This window comes from Canis aureus, chromosome 19, assembly GCF_053574225.1.
Source record: "Canis aureus isolate CA01 chromosome 19, VMU_Caureus_v.1.0, whole genome shotgun sequence".
Taxonomy (NCBI): domain Eukaryota; kingdom Metazoa; phylum Chordata; class Mammalia; order Carnivora; family Canidae; genus Canis; species Canis aureus.
This window is the reverse complement of record NC_135629.1, coordinates 44689845-44708833: the sequence shown is the minus strand read 5'-3', so window position 1 is coordinate 44708833 and position 18989 is coordinate 44689845. Positions and strand designations below refer to the sequence as shown.

The 18989-nt window shown below is 41.6% G+C and overlaps 2 protein-coding genes and 1 non-coding gene across 13 annotated transcripts in view; 1 reads left to right on the top strand and 2 right to left on the bottom strand.

Annotated features, from left to right (window-relative positions):
• Window positions 1–11295, top strand: part of LOC144290218 (zinc finger protein 502-like) — a 28913-nt gene extending 17618 nt beyond the window's left edge. The window contains exons 1-4 of one of the 10 annotated variants that reach the window (XM_077859216.1): window positions 3228–3621; window positions 3779–3890; window positions 5593–5667; window positions 8801–11295. In XM_077859216.1, coding sequence (XP_077715342.1) covers window positions 9223–10038 — 816 coding nt within the window. In that variant the 5' untranslated portion in view covers window positions 3228–3621; window positions 3779–3890; window positions 5593–5667; window positions 8801–9222 and the 3' untranslated portion in view covers window positions 10039–11295. Of the gene's footprint in view, window positions 1–997; window positions 1087–3227; window positions 3891–5592; window positions 5668–8800 lie in introns of those variants that run through there. The other 9 variants (XR_013358004.1, XM_077859219.1, XM_077859215.1 and 6 more) reach the window with 9 other exon arrangements.
• Window positions 3257–18982, bottom strand: KIAA1143 (KIAA1143 ortholog). Of its 2 annotated transcripts, none has more exons than XM_077859224.1 (3): window positions 18808–18982; window positions 14195–14339; window positions 3257–3585 (listed from the first exon to the last, which is right to left on the bottom strand). In XM_077859224.1, exons 1-3 carry the CDS (start codon window positions 18964–18966, stop codon window positions 3554–3556), a joined length of 336 nt encoding a protein of 111 aa, XP_077715350.1. In that variant the 5' UTR covers window positions 18967–18982; the 3' UTR covers window positions 3257–3553. The 2 variants fall into 2 exon arrangements, with proteins under 2 accessions (XP_077715350.1, XP_077715349.1); XM_077859223.1 differs by lacking the exon at window positions 3257–3585 and adding an exon at window positions 12812–13286 and having other exon boundaries at window positions 18808–18980.
• On the bottom strand, window positions 11092–11198 carry LOC144291288 (U6 spliceosomal RNA). The gene has a single exon (XR_013358594.1). It is a non-coding gene; the product is annotated as a U6 spliceosomal RNA (small nuclear RNA).
• Window positions 18983–18989: the final 7 nt, after the last annotated feature.

Genomic DNA, 18989 nt, shown 5'->3' with positions numbered 1-18989 from the left:
TAATTCTGCTTGCCTGGAAAGCTTTTGTGTCGCCTTTTTTTTTTTTTTTTAAGATTTTATTTATTTATTCACAAGAGACAGAGAGGCACAGACACAGGTAAAGGGAGAAGCAGGCTCCACGCAGGGAGCCGGATGTCCAGGACCACACCCTGGGCTGAAGGTGGCAATAAAGTGCTGAGCCACCCAGGCTGTCAGATTTTGTGTCACTTGTGAATGTGCTCATGCAACATCTCCTTTGAAGCTGTCTCTGACCTCACATATTTTGTATTTCTGCATTTTGTATCTTCATTTTATTTATCATGTTGCATTGTAATGGCTTGTGTACAAACCTTTCTCTCCCCACTGAACTATCAGCTGTTAGAGCAGGAACCATGTGATATTTATTTATTCATCTTTGTATCCACAGTATCTGGCACTTCCTTGTGATTAGTAAATATTTGTTGAGCTCAATTAAAATATTGAGTCAGAGATTTCTCCATGCCTACCTGCAGGGTGTGACTTAGGTCCACAGTTGCCAGCAGAAAGGAGGTGTGCAGAGTATGAGTATGCCACTGAAGTGTTTGCCAGGTGCAAGAATTCTGAATCTTTCCCAAAGATACAGATTGTGCCCTTATATTAAGCAGGGGGTCCCTTAAGAAAAAGTAATATTTTGTAGCAAGAAAAAAAAAAACCTTGTTATAAGGTTGTTTTGTTACAAATTAGCCATTTAAATGTCCCATCACAGTTTAGCAAAGTACTTACAGATATGTTGATGTCAGAGTCTACAGGAAGAGGCAAATGCTTGCAGCTGTAGAAGTACAACTATGTCAGCTGGAATATCCCTGAAATAGGAAGTAGGAGTTGAATAGTGTTGCTGGTCTGGCAGGAGAGCTTTTGAGTTTAGCAATTCCAATGTGGAAGCATTTCCTGAGTTCATGGCTTTACCTGGCTCCAGATGATAAAGAACTGCGATGTGTTGCTTATTCTCAGTGTGCTGAAATTTATTCTGTGATTTCAGAAGAACATGGGATGAGGCCACATCATATCCTCAGAGCAACAGTAGAGAAAACAGAAAGGTGGATGGTCTTGCCCAAGGTCACATAGCTAGTAAGTGTCAAGTGGAATTTAAACTCCCATGTCCTTTTTCACTTTTCCTTCAGATTTCTCTTTATTAGTCATACCTCTGTTCCATGATGCCTCTTTAGTTATAATTATTATAGAGGTGACCACATAGGACTTCAATTTTGGCCTGCTTGTGGGGATGGGAGGAGCTCATTTTAATATTTTAAAGTAATCTCTACACCAACATGGGGCTCAAACTCACAACCCAGAGATGACTAGTCACATGCTCTATCAACTGAGCCAGCCAGGCTCCCCTGGGAGCTCATTTTAGATCAAAAAGCTTTTTTTTTGCCTACAGACCTTCCTGTGTATAAGTGTGAGAAGTACATTGGTTTTACATTTTGATTTCACCTTTCTGCCTACATAATACAGAAGTCTAGCTTTTACCCCAGGTGGCTTTAATTTTCACTGCCCTTGAGCTAATGACCACTGCAAAGCTAAGGTCACTTTTGTGGAAAGTTTTTGGTAGCCACTCTTCCCCTGCCCACCCCCCACTCCATTTTCCACCTCATTGAAGGAAGTTTAGCCCAAATTGTATTAAGCCACAGATTCATGTTTCTGGTAAATTGCTCTATGGTACTCCACTCCGGAGTTAGTTCCTACACAGCAGAGACTGCTGACTTAGATTCTTTGAAGCTTAAACGGGGAAAAAATGATTAGGCCTAGGCTTTCTGACCTGTGGGATGTTAGGGCTTGTGCAGAGGGCTGGGGGTGGGGGTGGCGGAGAACTTGCTATTTGATTCCAAAGAAGTGCTGAGAATGTGACACTTGGTAAAAAGTAAGATGAACTCACCATTACTGTTCCCTGGCATGTCAGCTGACAGTTCTACAAAGGATCCTCTTTTAGCTGAACAGGGTTAGTGATGGCCTTAGTCTGGGGCATCTTCACTCCTAATTTCAGCCTCCTAAAGGTAAAACAGCCAGTCTGGAAATTTAAGCAGATAACTTCTCTATTGCATCTCATTCATTTTTTTCCAGTGTTTATTGAGTGCCCCCTATGGATTGTACAGTAGACAACTGTATTTCCCAGAGCTTGCACATCAGTAAGAATGCCTGTAAGTGTATCAGGTGCCCTGCCGCCCATGCCTTCATCTCAGGAATACAGTCAAGAGGAGCCTGTATGTGCAAGTATTCCTGAGCAAGTCTCAGTAAGATATGAAGTTTTGCAGCAGTGGTGATGAGGGCCTTGAAGGCTGGCAAGGTCCCGTGAAGCCAATGCAGAACAAAGAGGACAAGCTGGAATCTGTGGAGCATGATAGGACAAACTTTTTTTTTTTTTTTAAGATTTTATTTATTCATGAGATACACAGAGAGAGGGAGAGAGAGGCAGAGACACAAGCAGAAGGAGAAGCAGTCTCCATGCAGGAGCCAGACGTGGGACTCCATCCCTGGACTCCAGGATCACGCCCTGGGCTGAAGGCAGGCGCCAAACCGCTGAGCCACCCAGGGATCCCCTACTGAACTTTTTTTAGTGCTAGTAATTACATATATTAACCTCATTTAATCCTCATGGTAACCTGAAATGCGGTGCCATTATTATTTTCTGTTCTATAAGTCAGGAAACAGCTACAGAGAAGTAAATAACTTGCCCAAGTTTGCACGCTGAAAATCAGGGACTTGACCTGAAAACAGAGCTCTAATGTTCTTAGGGCCAACTGTTGAACAAAGATCCTAAAGCAGAGGGTGCTTGGGGTGCCTGTGAGGAGGCCAGTTTTCTGGCAGGTGAGAATGTAAGAAAAGTTGAAGCCAGCTTTGAGAAGCCCTCCAAAAGTCAGTGACACGGAAGAGTTTTTAGGAAGATAAGGAAAGTTGCAGAATGAACAGTAAAAGCGCCTTGTGGTCCAGGCCAGCAGTCTCTTCGGTTCGGTTTCCTTACTCTGGGAAGGAGCGCGGTGAGGTGGGTTTACGGCTGTTTCTGCAGCTGGGGCTCCGGTGTCGGGCTGAACCCCCAGCTCTGGGCCGGGGAGGAAGCACCGAGAGGGAGCCGCTCCCGCCTTCCTAGAGAGGAGACCACAGGGGTCTGACGGCGGCGCGGACTGCTGACGTCACGCGGGCCCGGCGCGGCGGGCGCTGGCTGCAAGGTGCCGCCAGGTGTCGCAGGCAGCGCCGTGCGTGTCGAGTCGGCGGTGCGCAGCTGCGACGGTTTTGGGGTCGCCCCTCCCTCGGAGCCGGGGCCGGCCCGCCGCAGCGCCTCTTCCTCGCGCGGAGACCCTTGGAGGAGGGGTCGGGTGCCGCGGGGTCCTGAAGAGAGAAAGGCGAAGCCTGTTCGAGAGCCTGTTCTGGGAATCGGGAGACCTGGGTACCCGTTGTATGTACTTCGGGGACGAAGCGAACTTCTGATTCCTTCAGTTCTCTGATTTCCAGAAGCCAGTGCTGTTTCTTGCTTTGCCACTTGACAAAGTCGAGCGGGTTGAATGATTATATGCGAGAGTTATCAACTTCCTTTAAGCTTTTAATCTCCTCTCATAGCAACAAAATAGGTACCTGTGAGGACATATAGACCCAAGACTTTAACAGCAGGTACTGTTGAAGGCTTTTTTCTAAAGGCTTCCCATGTATTAACTCATTCATGCATCATCACAACCCTATAAAGTCATTATTTAGTCCATATGACGTTTGAGAAATGACCTCGAAAAGGTTAAGTAACTTCCCACTATCATTTGCTCATATATGGTAGAGCAGGGATTCAAACCGAGTCCTGGCCCCGAAGTCCACGCCATACTTCAGGTTTATCAGAGGAAGACAAATATAATCAGCGCATCAAAACAGTAGAAAGTGCTGCAGTAGAGGTATGTGAAATTCTTTGAGAACGTAAAGGAGAAAAGGCCTTGCAAAAAAAAAAAAAAACCCACCTATGAGAAGTGTAGTGGTTCACATTTGAGTTGAATATTCGTACAAGTTTAAAAAGTAGTAGTTACTTTGTATACTCTGTCGAAAAAAATAAAAAATAAAAAATAAAAAGTAGTAGTTTGTTCAGTGTCCGATAGGGGGTGCTAGTGGATTGGGATGGATTGGACTGGTCATCAGATCCCTGGCTTTTATTTTTTTTTTAATTTTTTTTTTAATTTTTATTTATTTATGATAGTCACACACACAGAGAGAGGCAGAGACACAGGCAGAGGGAGAAGCAGGCTCCATGCACCGGGAGCCCGACGCGGGACTCGATTCCGGGTCTCCAGGATCGCGCCCTGGGCCAAAGGCAGGCGCTAAACCACTGCGCCACCCAGGGTTCCCTGATCCCTGGCTTTTAATAGCTGTTCTTTCCTCCCCATTCAGAGGGAGTTCTTAAAAGCTTTCTTCCCAGGAGGTGTCCTTAACATCTTCCAAAAGACTCCCCTTGTCCTTTCTCCTACATGCTGCCTGACTAAATGCAGTCTAATTTTCCTGAAATTCCTCTACCTCTGATTCTGGTAAGATAACTGGAGGGGAGTTTCCTTGCTGTTGACTCAGCCTATTCTCTGACAGAGTACCTGTGCAGTTAGTATTTTTCAAATAAATGAATAACCAGCCTCAATCAAAGATGGACTGGACTTGAGGTTTTTGCTCTTTTCCCGTGTGTTTTTGGAATCAAAGGATTACAGAATGTTGGTACTAGTTTTCCACTTTCAATTCACAGATAAGACTGAGTGAGTGACTAGCTTTAGGTCACTGAACAAGTCAGTAGCAAAGCCCTGACTAGAATGCAGACTTCCTGACTCAGGCCAGCGTTTATTCTAATGCCCTCTATCATGGCCCCAGTTTTTGACTTTTGAAGTCAATGGCTTTTCCAGTAGGTTTGGGGAGGGGCCTTTGGATCCAACTTTCTCTCTTGTGGAGGTATTTTTACTTGAGGATAGTTCTTTTTTTTTTTTTTAATTTTTTTTTAAATTTTTATTTATTTATGATAGTCACAGAGAGAGAAAGAGAGAGAGGCAGAGACATAGGCAGAGGGAGAAGCAGGCTCCATGCACCGGGAGCCCGATGTGGGATTCGATCCCAGGTCTCCAGGATCGCGCCCTGGGCCAAAGGCAGGCGCCAAACCACTGCGCCACCCAGGGATCCCATACTTGAGGATAGTTCTTAGGAGGACCTGCCCCCTTTCTTTGTGCAGTGTCAGGTCTCTTGGAGGACTACCCACTTACTGATTTTGGTCATTAGTGATACTTTTTAAAAAAGACTTTTTAGAGAGTGAGCATGTGCATTTGCATGTAGGAGGAAGGGCAGAGGGAGAGGGATTGAGAGTCTTAAGGAGACTCCATGCTGAGCTTGGAACTCATGTGGGGCTTGATTTCACCACTTTGAAATCATGACCTGAGCCAAAACCAAGAGTCAACCACTTACCCACCTGTACCACCCAGGTGCCGCATTGGTGATACTGTTCTGATTCTTCATTCAGACTTAAAATAGTTATTCGGCTAGGGATTGGCTATTCCTGAGTTCCTCTGAGTTCAGAATAGGAAGGAAGTAGGCTTACAATTTATGGGTGCTTTTTCCTTTCCCTCCATGCCTCAGATGCCTGCCCTCCCTCAAGAGAAGGCCCCAGAAGACAAACCAGTGTTGTTTGTGTTCCTAACGGCTTATCTCTGGGTAAGTGAAATCTAACTAGAGAGCCCAGGATGGGGGTGTTCATTCACAAGTGGTGGCAGAGCTATTGTGAGACGACCCACCAGTGACCACTACACCTAAACACTGCAGACTGAAAACACAGAACCACTCGGAAATGGCCCCATCTTATTAAAATCAGACTGATTATGGCCCGTTGTGGAAGCAGGCAATAGAGTAATTGTTTTGGACAGATCAGATAATATACTAATTTTATATCACATGTACTTAAACTGTAGCAAGAATAGCTACAGTTACCTGGTAGCTACTCACTGAACTGGTAACTATCATGTCTTAATGGTGTAGCAGTCAGATATGGGAAAACTGGTAGTAAATTACTGGAAGACTCATCACAAAAGTGGTTTAAGTGTGTCCTCAAAGAATATGAATGGGTTCCTGACTCTGGAACAAGAGCCTAAGTAATAGCAACTTCCATTATTATGGGGCATCAGAAAGCAACATGGAGCTTGGGGATTTGTTAAATTCAGTAAGAACAGTATTGTATGAACTGGATTCTTAGGCTATAGGAACTCTATGAATAGACTGTGACTGTTTATGGCTGACGAACTCAGTTTAGTTTAATATGTAGGCATAATATATGTGTATGTGTTTGTGTACATGCACTGAGAGATGGCTAAAAGAAAAGGCTGTCAAAAAACCAAGTGTATTTTCACTAGGTGATAGGATTTCAAGTAATTTCCTTTGTGGACTGTTTTTTTAGAATGAGTATGCATTCTTTGTGTGGTAAAACAACAACAACACTTTCTGAGACAATAAAAATAAAGGAAATGAAAGTGTGGTTAGAGTTTTGGTTTTATGTTTAGCTGTTTAAACCACCTGGCATTAAATTTTATATACAGTGTATCTGTACTGGAAGTACACAAAAAATAAAGATAGCTATGTTCAGGAAAAATATTCAATATATTTAGCAACCAATGCAGTACAGTACTACCCAATCAGATCAGTCTCTGACTGTAAACAGTTTGTGCAGAGATACCAGTGTATACCAACTAACTCTTAGGGTAGACCCATATGTACTAACAAGAAATGATTTTGAAGACACATTCTTTAGTGTAAAAAGAAAAAAGCAATAGCACAATAGAACCTATAGAACAATTTTATCTATGTAGAGAGAATAAAATGTGTAGAAAAAAGACTGAAAAGGGATGATTGGGTGGCTCAATGGTTGAGCATCTGCCTTTGGCTCAGGGTGTGATCCCGGGATCTGGGATTGAGTCTCACATCGGGTTCCTTGCAGGGAGCCTGCTTCTCCCTCTGCCTGTGTCTTTGCCTCTCTTTCTGTGTGTTTCTCATGAATAGATAAAAATCTTAAAAAAAAAAAAGACTGAAAGAATATACTCTAGAGTTAATGTTAATTAGGAAGGAAATAGGTTGGGGCAGTCTGGGTGGCTCAGCAGTTTAGCGCCTTTGACCCGGGACGTGATCCTGGAGACCTGGACTGAATCCTGCGTCAGGCTCCTTGCATGAAGCCTGCTTCTCCCTCTGCCTGTCTCTGTGTCTCTCATGAATAAAATAAAAATATATATATTTAAAAAAAGGAAGGAAATGGGTTTACTTGAGTAGGGTGGGATGGTAAGAAAAAAAATGACTAATTTATCCTACATCTTTCTGTATTATCTAAATATTTTAAAGTGAGGATATATTCATGTATAATTTACATTAAAAAACTAAAGTAAACAGGGGCCTTAGAGAATAAGAATGTGTCAATGTCTCTGGCACTATTCAGGGAAGATGTTGCTGATGTGTGGCACCTAAGTATCTGCTCTCAGATTCTGTGTGCCCTTATTCAGAGCATCAGGGTTTCAAAGTCTGATGCCATTCAGATCATCTAAGTATTTCTCTTTCTCCAGTTCTAAGGAGTGTCCTCAATGACTTTTTTTTTATGATTTGGTTCTTATACAGTTTTTCTATAGTGGAGAGAATGTGTCAACCAGCTGGACATTGAGCATATATATTTTTCAGTGTAGATCAGCAAAGTGGCTGTTTTCTACATCACCTTGTGAATATGATTAGTATACATCAGATTCTGAAGCATTTCATTAGTATCAAAGGTGAGGGCCAGATTCTGGACCATCATGCTATAGTCAAGTTACTGTCCAATAGGAATCTCTTCCCCAAGGACCACCCCATCCTATTTTTCTTCAAACAAAACAATATTTTACTTTTAGTAAGCAGGGCTCTATTTTCAAACCTAAAGATCTTCCAGATGGTCCTAGGGAGAGAGCTACAGATGCTGAATATTTTGGAGAGAGAGTTCCAAAAGACACCATTAAAGTGAGTGAATAGGAAGGATTAGTGTGATCGACCTAGTAGAAGTTACAACTTGGAAAGCCTTTTTTTTTTTTTTTTTGGAAAGCCTTTTTTTTTTAAATAATATTTAAGGGGGTACCTGGGTGGCTCACTGGTTGAGCATCTGCCTTTGGCTCAAATTATGATCCTGAGATCCTGGGATTGAGTCTCACATCATGCTCCCTGTAGGGAGCCTGCTTCTCCCTCTGCCTTTGTCTCTGGCTCTCCCTCCATGTCTCTCATGAATAAATAAAATCTTTTAAAGAATTACTTATTTTTAGAAAGAGAAGGGGGGAGCAGCAGAGGAGAGGATGAGAGAGAATCTGAAGAAGACTCCCCACTGAGCACAGAGAGCCCAACATGGGGCTCGATCCCAGGACCCTGAGATCATGACCTGAGCCAAAACCAAGAGTTGGATCTTTACTGAACTGAGCCATCCAGGCACACCTTTGAAATCTTAAAGAGAAATTCTGAGTGTCCCTAGACAATGATGTAAGCTTGTACTTTCTCAAATGGCATGAACAAGATATTGTTTACAGGCAACCTAAGAAAATATAATTACTTTTCACCTATTTTTTGAGGAGTAGAGACTGTAGGTAGGTGGTAATTTTCCCTAACATGAATTTACCCAAGATTAGTATGCTTATCCCTTTCACATCCTACTGTTTATCACTCTGGATAATCCTAAATTACCTGGATTCATTTTTTAGTATTTAAGTGTTCCACAATCACAATAGGGAATTTTATAGATTTCCCAAGACCTGTCACTACTTAATCTCTTCTCCCTATTATCTAATCTTTTCTCTAGGTCATTGTGATCCATCTCCATTATTGAGAAGAGGATAAAATCAAGATTCCACAATGCAGGTCCCTTGTTCTTCATACAGGACATTTTCCTTCATGATTTTTTTTTTTTCAGGCAAGAACACCAAGCCTGACACAACAGTGTTAAATGACTTGTGGAAGCTGTGGAGTGTCAGAGAACCTGGTTGTCTGGGGTTTGCATTTGGAGAAGGTGAAGACACATGCTGAAGAAGGTGGAGGAGGCATATCCTACAGGAATGCCCAAGAGGACAGTTCATGTACTCATATACCCAAAGCTTTCCCAGGACAGTGTTACTGTAACCATAATCATCTCTGAGAAAGCACTTTGGAAATATCATGATTTTGGGAGAGAGTTTCCTCTAAACCTGAAACTACTGGACAGACATTCCTTGTATTACAAGCAGCATGAGTTCCAGCCAGATTCCACTGCACATGAACCCTCAGAGTCGTAACATGCAGAAGAAACCTTCAAAGTGTAGTGAATGTGGGAAATTCTTTACTCAGAGATCATCTCTTACCCAGCATCAGAGGATTCACACGGGAGAGAAGCCCTACATATGTAATGAGTGTGGAACTTGTTTCCGTAAACAGTCCAATCTTACTCAACATTTGAGAATTCACACAGGAGAGAAACCATATAAATGTATCGAATGCGAGAAAGCCTTTCAAACAAAAGCAATCCTTGTTCAGCATCTGAGAATTCATACTGGAGAGAAACCCTATAAATGCATGGAATGTGGCAAAGCCTTTTGTCAGAGTCCATCCCTTATCAAACACCTGCGAATTCATACTGGAGAGAAACCGTATAAATGCATCGAATGTGGCAAAGCCTTTAGTCAAAGCATTTGCCTTACTCGTCACCAGAGAAGTCATTCTGGAGATAAACCTTATAAGTGTAATGAATGTGGGAAAGCCTTTAATCAGAGTACATGCCTCATGCAGCATCAGAGAATTCATTCAGGAGAGAAGCCTTACACATGTACTAAATGTGGTAAAGCCTTCACTCAGAACTCCTCCCTTGTTGAGCATGAGAGAACTCACACTGGAGAGAAACTTTACAAGTGTAGCGAGTGTGAAAAAACTTTCCGCAAACAAGCACACCTTAGTGAACATTACAGAATTCACACCGGAGAAAAACCTTATGAATGTGTTGAATGTGGGAAATCCTTCAGACACAGCTCAGCGCTTGTTCGACACCAGAGACTTCATGCTGGAGAATAAAATTTGAGATATAACATTATGGAAAGATTTGTATGAAAATGCCAATCTCCTACCCTCCCCGAATTCTTAGAACTTTAAGACCCAGTCTTCAGCAGGGATGAATGTTCTGTATGTTGAGCAAGACACAAAGTATCCTGAAAGTTAAGAAAACAGACTCAGAACTAGGTAGTCTTGAGTTTGATGCCTTCTCTGCCACTTAATGGGTGTAAGACCAGATCCTCTCTGAGCCTGTTTTCCCTATCCTCCTCAAAAGTATAATGAGGAAAAAAAAAAAAAAAAGTATATTGTTATCTTGAGAATAAAATGAGTTGTATATAATAAATAACTGCCATTAATTGGTTTTGAGTTATAGATGTTCCAGAAATTATATAAATCTGGCTACTGAAAACAAGCAAAGTTTGGCATTAGATTTTGGTTCTTAATGTATTTTCAAAAAAACATTTTTTATTTTTTTATTTTTTAAAGATTTATTTATTTATTCATGAGAGATACACAAAGAGAGGCAGAGACATAGGCAGAGGGAAAAGCAGGCTCTCTCTGGGGAGCCCGATGTAGGACTCGATCCCAGGACCCTGGGATCATGACCTGAGCCAAAGGCAGATGCTCAACCACTGAGCCACCCAGATGTCCCCCATTTTTACTTTTTATTATTATTATTATTTTTATTTATTTATTCATAGAGACAGAGAGAGAGAGAGGCAGAGACACAGGCAGAGGGAGAAGCAGGCCCCATGCAGAGAGCCCAACGTGGGACCTGATCCAGGGTCTCCAGGATCACGCCCTGGGCTGCAGGCGGCGCTAAACCGCTGCACCACCGGGGCTGCCCTTTTTATTATTTTTTAAAGATTTTATTTATTCATGAGAGACACAGAGAGAGAGAGGCAGAGACATAGGCAGAGGGAGAAGCAGGCTTCCTATGGGGAGCCCAATGTGGGACTCAATCCCAGGACCTCAGGATCATGACCTGAGCCCAAAGTAGATGCTCAACCACTGAGCCACCCAGGTGTTCCCTGGTTTTGTTTTATTTTATTATTTTATTTTATATATATATTTTTAAATATGGAACGCTTCACGAATTTGCGTGTCATCCTTGCACAGGGGCCATGCTAATCTTCTCTGTATTGTTCCAGTTTTAGTATATGTGCTGCCGAAGCGAGCACTGGTTTTATTTTTAAAAAACATTCTTGAAATTGGGCCATGATTTCATGCTTAATCTACAGAAATTTATTTAAACTATGTCCAGATTTAAGAAGAATACAATTTAAGACCAGTTTATTCTTGAGAAAATTCAGATTGAATCAGAGAAAAAAGGAAATTATTGGGATTTGAGCAGATCTTGTGAAGTATACTGCTGGGTACCCTGAAGAGCTTTCTTTGATTTGACACCTCCCGCTGTTGGACCTTATTTCACTTCAAGCTCTAGACCTCTCTTTCCATGAAAAAGGAAGTCTTGGTGATACTAACTGAATAAAAACTCATGTTGCAGGACCTTTGTGTGTTGGGCAGGGGGTCAGTGAGGAGAAGTTATAGAATTATAAAGTGGGGTTGAAATAGAGGAGACCATAAGCATGTTGATTAGCATGTGGCTGTACTTGCTTGGAAATTTGTGAAACGGAATAAAGAAAATGTCACTTAAAAATGGAGTTGGGAAGCCAGAGAGGGGAGCTCACATATATCACACCTTACAGCCCTTTGCAGAAACAACAGAGCCATACCTTGCATTCCTAACAAGAAGCCTACTTTACTAACCCCCAGCAGGAAGAAGGAAGGTTTTCTCCTTGCCTGGCAACAGCCTAGCCAATGAGACTGTCACAACTCAGCCAATGAAAAAGCATTCCACTTCAAGCTCTCAGTATACTCCAATGGACATTTTATCACAACTCCACCAAATTCCCTCTTTCCTCTGTAAAAGAGCAATCCCCTCCTTGTTCTCCTGACTTGCCTATGGTTTTGTAGTAGCTTGTATATCCTGAATTGCAACTGTCTACTATTCTCAAACCCATGTTGCTGGTAAAATAACTGACTTTTATTTTTAAGGCTAATAAATTCTAGAAGCACAACACTAAGGAGCCTCTTAAGGGAAAAGGAGGGCAAGAGACATTGAATTCTCAAGTGTCAGCAAGTGGTACCACTGACCAACAACTTTTGGTTTATTCTTCTCATGTATCAAGTCCAGAATCCGTAGCTGGTGCAGCAGCTTCTTGAGGCATGCTATCAGGATCTAAGTGCCTTGAGTCTTTCCACTGTACCACCCAGAAAAAGGGTCTGCCTTCCTTAGGGCAAAAAATGGCACCAGTACTCCTAAGTTTCATGTACATGCTCTGGGATGTAGCAGGATGTAGCAAGGACAAAGTTTCATGCTTGCCAGACCTGCTTTCTTATATCAAACACCTGGTAGCTTTGTTAAGCAGACTTCTATTTGTATCTCTTTTTGTTATCAACTACAGTCACCATGTTATACATTAGATCCTTATTTCTATCAAGATCATTTGTATTAGATCCTCACTTGTACAAGTTCCACTTTTATCTCTAAAATTGCCGGAGCTGTTATATGGCTACCTTTAGCAGGAGCTGGGGAACTATTCTTAACTAGGCACATTATCATCCTCATTCAAAGTGAGCTTCTGCTAATGTAGAAGATTCAATAGGTGCTCTGTTTAATGACAAAATCCTCTGTAGCAATTACGTTAAGTTTCTGAATTACTGATCTGGAAAAATGCTCACACTATAATGTCATGTGAGAAGCAGGAGAGAAAACATATACAATGTAATCTTAATTTTGTTTAAAAAATATAATTTACATACATACATACCCCACATGTGGGAGTTCCAAAATGTTAATAGTAGCTATTATCTACAAAGTTAGAATCATGTCAAAGAAGCATTGATAGACAAAATTTTTATCATACTAAATTTTTTCTGAATTCTCTGAACTTTCTATAATGAACCTTTATTATCTTTAAATAGAAAAAAAAATGTCACTTTAAAAAACACCCCATAAGCTCTTGAAGACTAAGTCCAAAATATTTACACTTACGCAATTTCATCTTCATTGTCAAAAGAAAGGAGGGAACTGTTTTTTATTTGCTTTTGTGAGTTCTTTTTAACTGAGTCCTGATTATTTATTTCATCTTCCTTTGCCTTCCTCTTTTTTGAGCTTGCTGTTAAACCTGAGTATTTTTCATCTGATGAACGCTTGACTGGTTTCCGATACATGATTCTTCCATCAACTGCAGCTGGTTCTTCATCTGCAGCAAAGACAAAGTTAAATAATTTTCTTCTCTCATTATTTTGTCTTTATTGGAGAGTCAAATGGCAAGAAAATCTCAGGTGGTTTTTAAGGATGTCCTGAGTTAATTCAGTCTGGTCTTCTCCACTGCTTCTAGCTACATACCCATAAAACATGCGGTCCTTTAATAAAAACTCACGTCCTGAAGTATTCCATCATATTGCCAGTCCCCAATTAATTACAATCAGGCTGTATTTTTAAGTATTATGAAAAGTGATTGTTTGGAACTCCAGCATTTTTACTTAAGGCAATGTAATAAATATCAGGAATAATGAAAACTATACCATGTAGCATACCACGGTTCAGGCACTGATTAAATACACCTCTGTTGACTAATCTGTAAACCTAACCACCTTTTTTTTATTTATTTTTTTATTTATTTTTATTTTTATTTTTTTTTTTTAATTTTTTTTTTTAAAGATTTTATTTATTTATTCATGATAGTCACAGAGAGAGAGAGAGAGGCAGAGACACAGGCAGAGGGAGAAGCAGGCTCCATGCACCGGGAGCCCGACATGGGATTCGATCCCGGGTCTCCAGGATCGCGCCCTGGGCCAAAGGCAGGCGCCAAACCGCTGCGCCACCCAGGGATCCCTTTTTTTTTTTTTTTTTTAAACAGGATGTTTTTATTTAGATTTGCACTCCTAACAACTCAGTAAGGTAGGTAACATAGTCCCCATTTTACTGATGAGGTTGCCAAGGCTCGGAGGTGAAATAACTTGTTCAAGATCACACATCTGGTATGTGTTAAAGCCAATGTTTGAACCTAGGACTATCTCTTTCAAACATTCCATATTATTACATAAGACAATTTCATATTCCAGGCTTCTTACATGGTTAGAAAAACCAGATTACTTCCAGACATACCTGCTTTGGCAGCTTTTATTTCTGCTTTAATTTTCATGACTTCTTCAACTGACAGGTCTCCTTTTTTTAAAACCACCACTTGGGGCTGTTCATCTTCTTTGTCACTGTGATCACCATCTTCATCTGGGAGCTGAAGCTGGGTTCTCTAGGGGAAAACACAAACACAATATGGAAGCTGCTAACCTTGAACCAAATATAAGTGTTCTCTGTGAGATGCTGTGATTACTAAGTGACAAGGATAACTTTATTCATTAAATATATTTGGCAATGAATTTTCAAGTAACTCTTAAGGGCCTAACCTTGCCACATTAGGGAAGAAGTCTACTTTCCAGTTATACTGGGCAGTGCCTGCCCGAAGGGATTAATTTCCATCTCAGCAGGACCCCAGCCTGCAGGTCCCAAAGTAGGGGATGGGGGGGCTCTGCTTCATGGACTGCCAGCATTCCCAGCCTCCTCAGGGCATGCTAAATCACACCAGTTCTCTCTGCTCTTCATCAACTGTTTTCACTTCCATCTCTTCTCAAAGTCTGACAAAAAAAACAAAACAAACAAAAAAAACAACAACAACAACAACAAAACACCAAAGTACTAAAAGGCAGTCTTTATTCCACCTTTGATGATCTTTCTTCCCTTCTAATAGTTTCAGTTTGGTGGGCATCTTATCAGCTATTTTCTAATAGTATAAAAATATGGAGTATAGGAAACATTCGGTATATACACAGGATATTGTACATATTACATGACTTGATTTCTTTTCTTTATAAAATTTCCCAAACATAAAAAAGTACAGAGAATACCAACAGAAACCATGTATTCACTATATACATGTAACAAGTGGTAACCTTTGGCCAGTTGATTCAGATTTTCGAAAAATGTCAGTTACTGAGACACCTGGGTGACTCAGTCAGTTAAGCCCTCTACCTTAGGCTCCCTGTTCAGTGGGGAGTCTGCTTTTCCCTCTCCCTCTGCCCCTCTTCTCTGCTTCTGATCTCTCGCTCAAAAAAAAAAAAAAAAAAAAAAAAAAAGTCAGATACCACACAAGCCCTTCTCTCCCAACGTTTTTACTCAAAAAAAAAAAAAAATCTTTGTATAACACCTTGGAATTATTTATTAATACGGAATTATCTACTTTAAAAATCACTGCCTAGTATTTAATTGTGTATATGGTCATCTCATGGTTTATTTGACTGGTACCCTGTAAATACAAATTTTAGTGGTTTCTAGTTTTTTCCCCACTATGCTTTGTTTACTTTCTTCTACTATGCACTTGTTTTTGTTCACTTTTGTGAACTTATATGTAAGATAAATTCCTAGAAGTGGAAATGCTGGGTTGAAAGGAATGCATACCCACCACACGTTATTCAAGTAACTTGTTACTCCACCTCTCAAGAGTCCTGTCTCCCCAAACAGGGCAACAAAGCCCTCATGATCTGGCCTATGAACACAGCATTATTCTGTACCACAACCACAGGCTCTGGACACCAGCCAGGTTGGAAGACTGCAGATCCATGAACATATTATATTAGCTCCTCTGCCTCCCATCTCTGAATAAGTTCCAAGTGCCTAGAAACCCCATGGCCCCTGGTCCACACCAACTTGAGCTGCCTTATAGACTTAGATTTTTTAGAAGTACATTCCTAATGTCGCCTCATCTTCTTTCTCACACTGTGCATAGCTCATAGGGAGCATGTGCCAAACAGAGTTATCAATATTTTTCTGTTTCCACTAGGTGAGCTCCTTTGAGAGACACAGAGCCTGACAAACAGCAGGGATGATACAAGGAGTATTTGTTGGTTTACTCATGAATGACTAATAAGATGAAAAATGATGAACTACCTAAAGCCCCGGAGGGGAAGTCACTCACAGGCACATTCATTCATTTTGTCTATATCCGAAGTCTGCTCAATCATTTGACACAAGTGCATTCTCTTTAATAATATCCATGTTAGTGCACAGATTACTCATTGGTTTTGCCTATTTTTTTTTTCTGAAAGATTCCAATAAGTCATCACAAACTAGTAAATAAGTATTTTTCACCATAGAAATGGGAAAATGAAATAAAATCATTCCTGGGGTGCCTGGCTGGCTTAGTTGATAGAGCATGTGACTCTTGATCTTGGGATTTTGAGTTCAAGCCCACAATGGGTGTAGACATTACTTAAAAATAAAATCTTAAAAGAAACAAAGAAACAGTGGCTGCTCAAAGCCACTCTTGAATTAACTCTCAAGATGGTGAATAAGATAATTTAACTCAATTATGTAATTATTTCCCATGAAACTTATCTTTTTGCTAACAGATCACTAGAACAATGGTTATAATGCCAACCTAAGAGTACGGTTGGTTTCTCAACCACAGACATGGGGTGTCCCTTTATGGAAAAGTCTCTTAACTAGGGAAGTCTAAATAATTGATATGAATTGGAAAGTGCCCCTCTCCCCAAGTTTGTTTGTTTGTTTTATTTATTTATTTATTTATTTATTTATTTATTTATTTATTTATTTATTATTTTTTAGACTTGGAGACTTGGCATTCCTTTTTTTTTTTTGTTTTTAAGATTTTATTTATTCATTCATGAGAGACACAGACAGAGAGAGAGAGGCAGAGGCACAGGCAGAGGGAGAAGCAGGCTCCATGCAGGGAGCCTGACATGGGACTCGATCCCGGGTCTCCAGGATCACGCCCTGGTCCGAAGGCGGCGCTAAACCGCTGAGCCACCCAGGCTGCCCTCTCCCCAAGTTTTATTTATTTTTTTTTAATTTTTATTTGTTTATGATAGTCACACATTGAGAGAGAGAGACAGGCGGAGACATAGGCAGAGGGAGAAGCAGGCTCCATGCACCGGGAGCCCGATGTGGGATTTGATCCCGGGTCTCCAGGATCGCGCCCTGGGCCAAAGGCAGGCGCTAAACCGCTGCGCCACCCAGGGATCCCTCTCCCCAAGTTTTAAAATAGCATTCCAAGCTAGAATCTTCAGGGTGTTAATTATTTACACATGATCATTACAAGAATCTCAAGCAAACCATAAAATTAGGTCTCATATTCTCCTCATTGCTAAATCTATGTCTCTTTCCTCAAATCTCATCCTTTGTCATCATTACTGGTTTGGGTCCTGGGAAATCAGTCACTCTCTGATCATGTTATCTCTAACCAAAAACGGCTCCTTGTTGCCTACTGAATAGGCCATGTGGCCTCCCTTCAACCAGTTCCTCAATCATCTCTACACAGTCCATGACTCGCTTTTTTAAAAAATTTTATTTTTAAACAATCTCTACACCCAGTATAGGGCTCAAACCTACAACCCTGAGATCAAGAGTCACATCCTACACTGACTGAGCCAGCCAGGTGCCCCACCGACTCACCATCTTTATACCTTTATCTACCCTTCCGGAATTCCATCTCTACTTGCTGTCCTACCCATGCTCAAGATTCAATCTAACTATCCCTTCCTCTGTGAAGCCTTCCCTGACAATAGTCAATGCAAATGGTCATCTACTACCTGGTGCCAGACACTGTGCCAGCTGCTGGGAAAACACAGAAAGATTAAGATACTAACTTGGAGAGTTTGATTTAGTGATGATGATACACAGGAGAGCAAGTAATTGCAATGCAAAATGATGACTATAACAGCTATGAACAACGTGAAGAGATAAACAGGAAAAGCAATGCTTTGGAGGAGTTTTGAAGAGGTTCACAGAGGTAGTAACCTGTGAAGGCAGAGATGAGACAGGCAGGAAAGTTTTAAAAGAATATGGTATTTTGGAGATTCATTTCTCTGTCCTTTCAGAGCCTAGCACAATGCCTGGTCTTAGCACATACTCACTGGGTTGAGTAATTTCACATAAGTCGATCTTGTTTCCTTTACAAAGCTCTAAGTGACTTGAGGAGTGGGTATTCGTGAAAGCACTAGACACAGTGCTAAATGAATCCTCTATGTCGCCACGCAACCCCTAAGCATAATAGTCTCTTCCTATTGAAAGCAGCAGGGCAGGTTCTGGTGTGAACCAATTAGCCCGAGAGCACTCAGAAGTTGATTATCACGAATCCCCATCCCTAAACTATTCAGGTGTTTCTCCTTCCTGAAGCTCCTCTTCTATTTAGATCCAGGATATTCTTAAACATGCTTTGAGGGGTGGAGATGGGGGGGAAGCAGGCAGTAAACAACAAAGCATAAAAACAGATCCAGGGCATTCTTCCAAAGATGCTTCAGACTTTCAGGCCTAGGACATCAGGTCATTTGATCGAGTGGCTTCGGTTTCTTTTATCTGGAAAACGGGACTAAGCTACTACTCGTCTTGCGAACTACAGGTTTTGGGATCAGCGAATAAGACAAGAGAGGAAAGGAATCTTTCTTAACCATCTACCAAGGACGAAGCGCTTTACCAGCATCAAGTCATTTTCAAGAATACAACAGCACTACGAGAAACGACAGACTCGCGGGCGTACGAGGCTGTAACTGAAGAAGACTAGCCTGGGGGCTGAGACCCACCCAGATTCCAGGCTGGGAGCAAGTGGGAGGAGGGACCTGTCAGCGCCTGGCCTCCAAGTCAAGACAGAACCCGGAAATGGCAGGGCGGCCCGGGTTTCTGAGGTCCCGCGACTGGCCTGGGCTCACCTTGGTTTCCACAGTGGGCCCTTCCCTGTAGCCGACACGTTCCTTGAAGCGGGCCAGGAACGCCGGCTCGGCTGGCCGCACGTACGAAACCTGGTTCCTCTTGCTCATGGCTGCTTCGGGGCAAACACAGGTTCCCGGCGCCGCCTGGAGATGGTACATTCGCGACGGCGCCTGCTTGTGAC

Excerpts from the sequence above, each read along its gene's own strand:
- KIAA1143 (XM_077859223.1), bottom strand. The coding sequence starts at position 18,966 with ATGTACCATCTCCAGGCGGCGCCGGGAACCTGTGTTTGCCCCGAAGCA. Across the intron at positions 14,340-18,807 it reads GGCCCACTGTGGAAACCAAG|AGAACCCAGCTTCAGCTCCC; the intron begins GTGAGCCCAGGC and ends GTTTTCCCCTAG. Across the intron at positions 13,287-14,194 it reads AATAAAAGCTGCCAAAGCAG|ATGAAGAACCAGCTGCAGTT; the intron begins GTATGTCTGGAA and ends TCTTTGCTGCAG.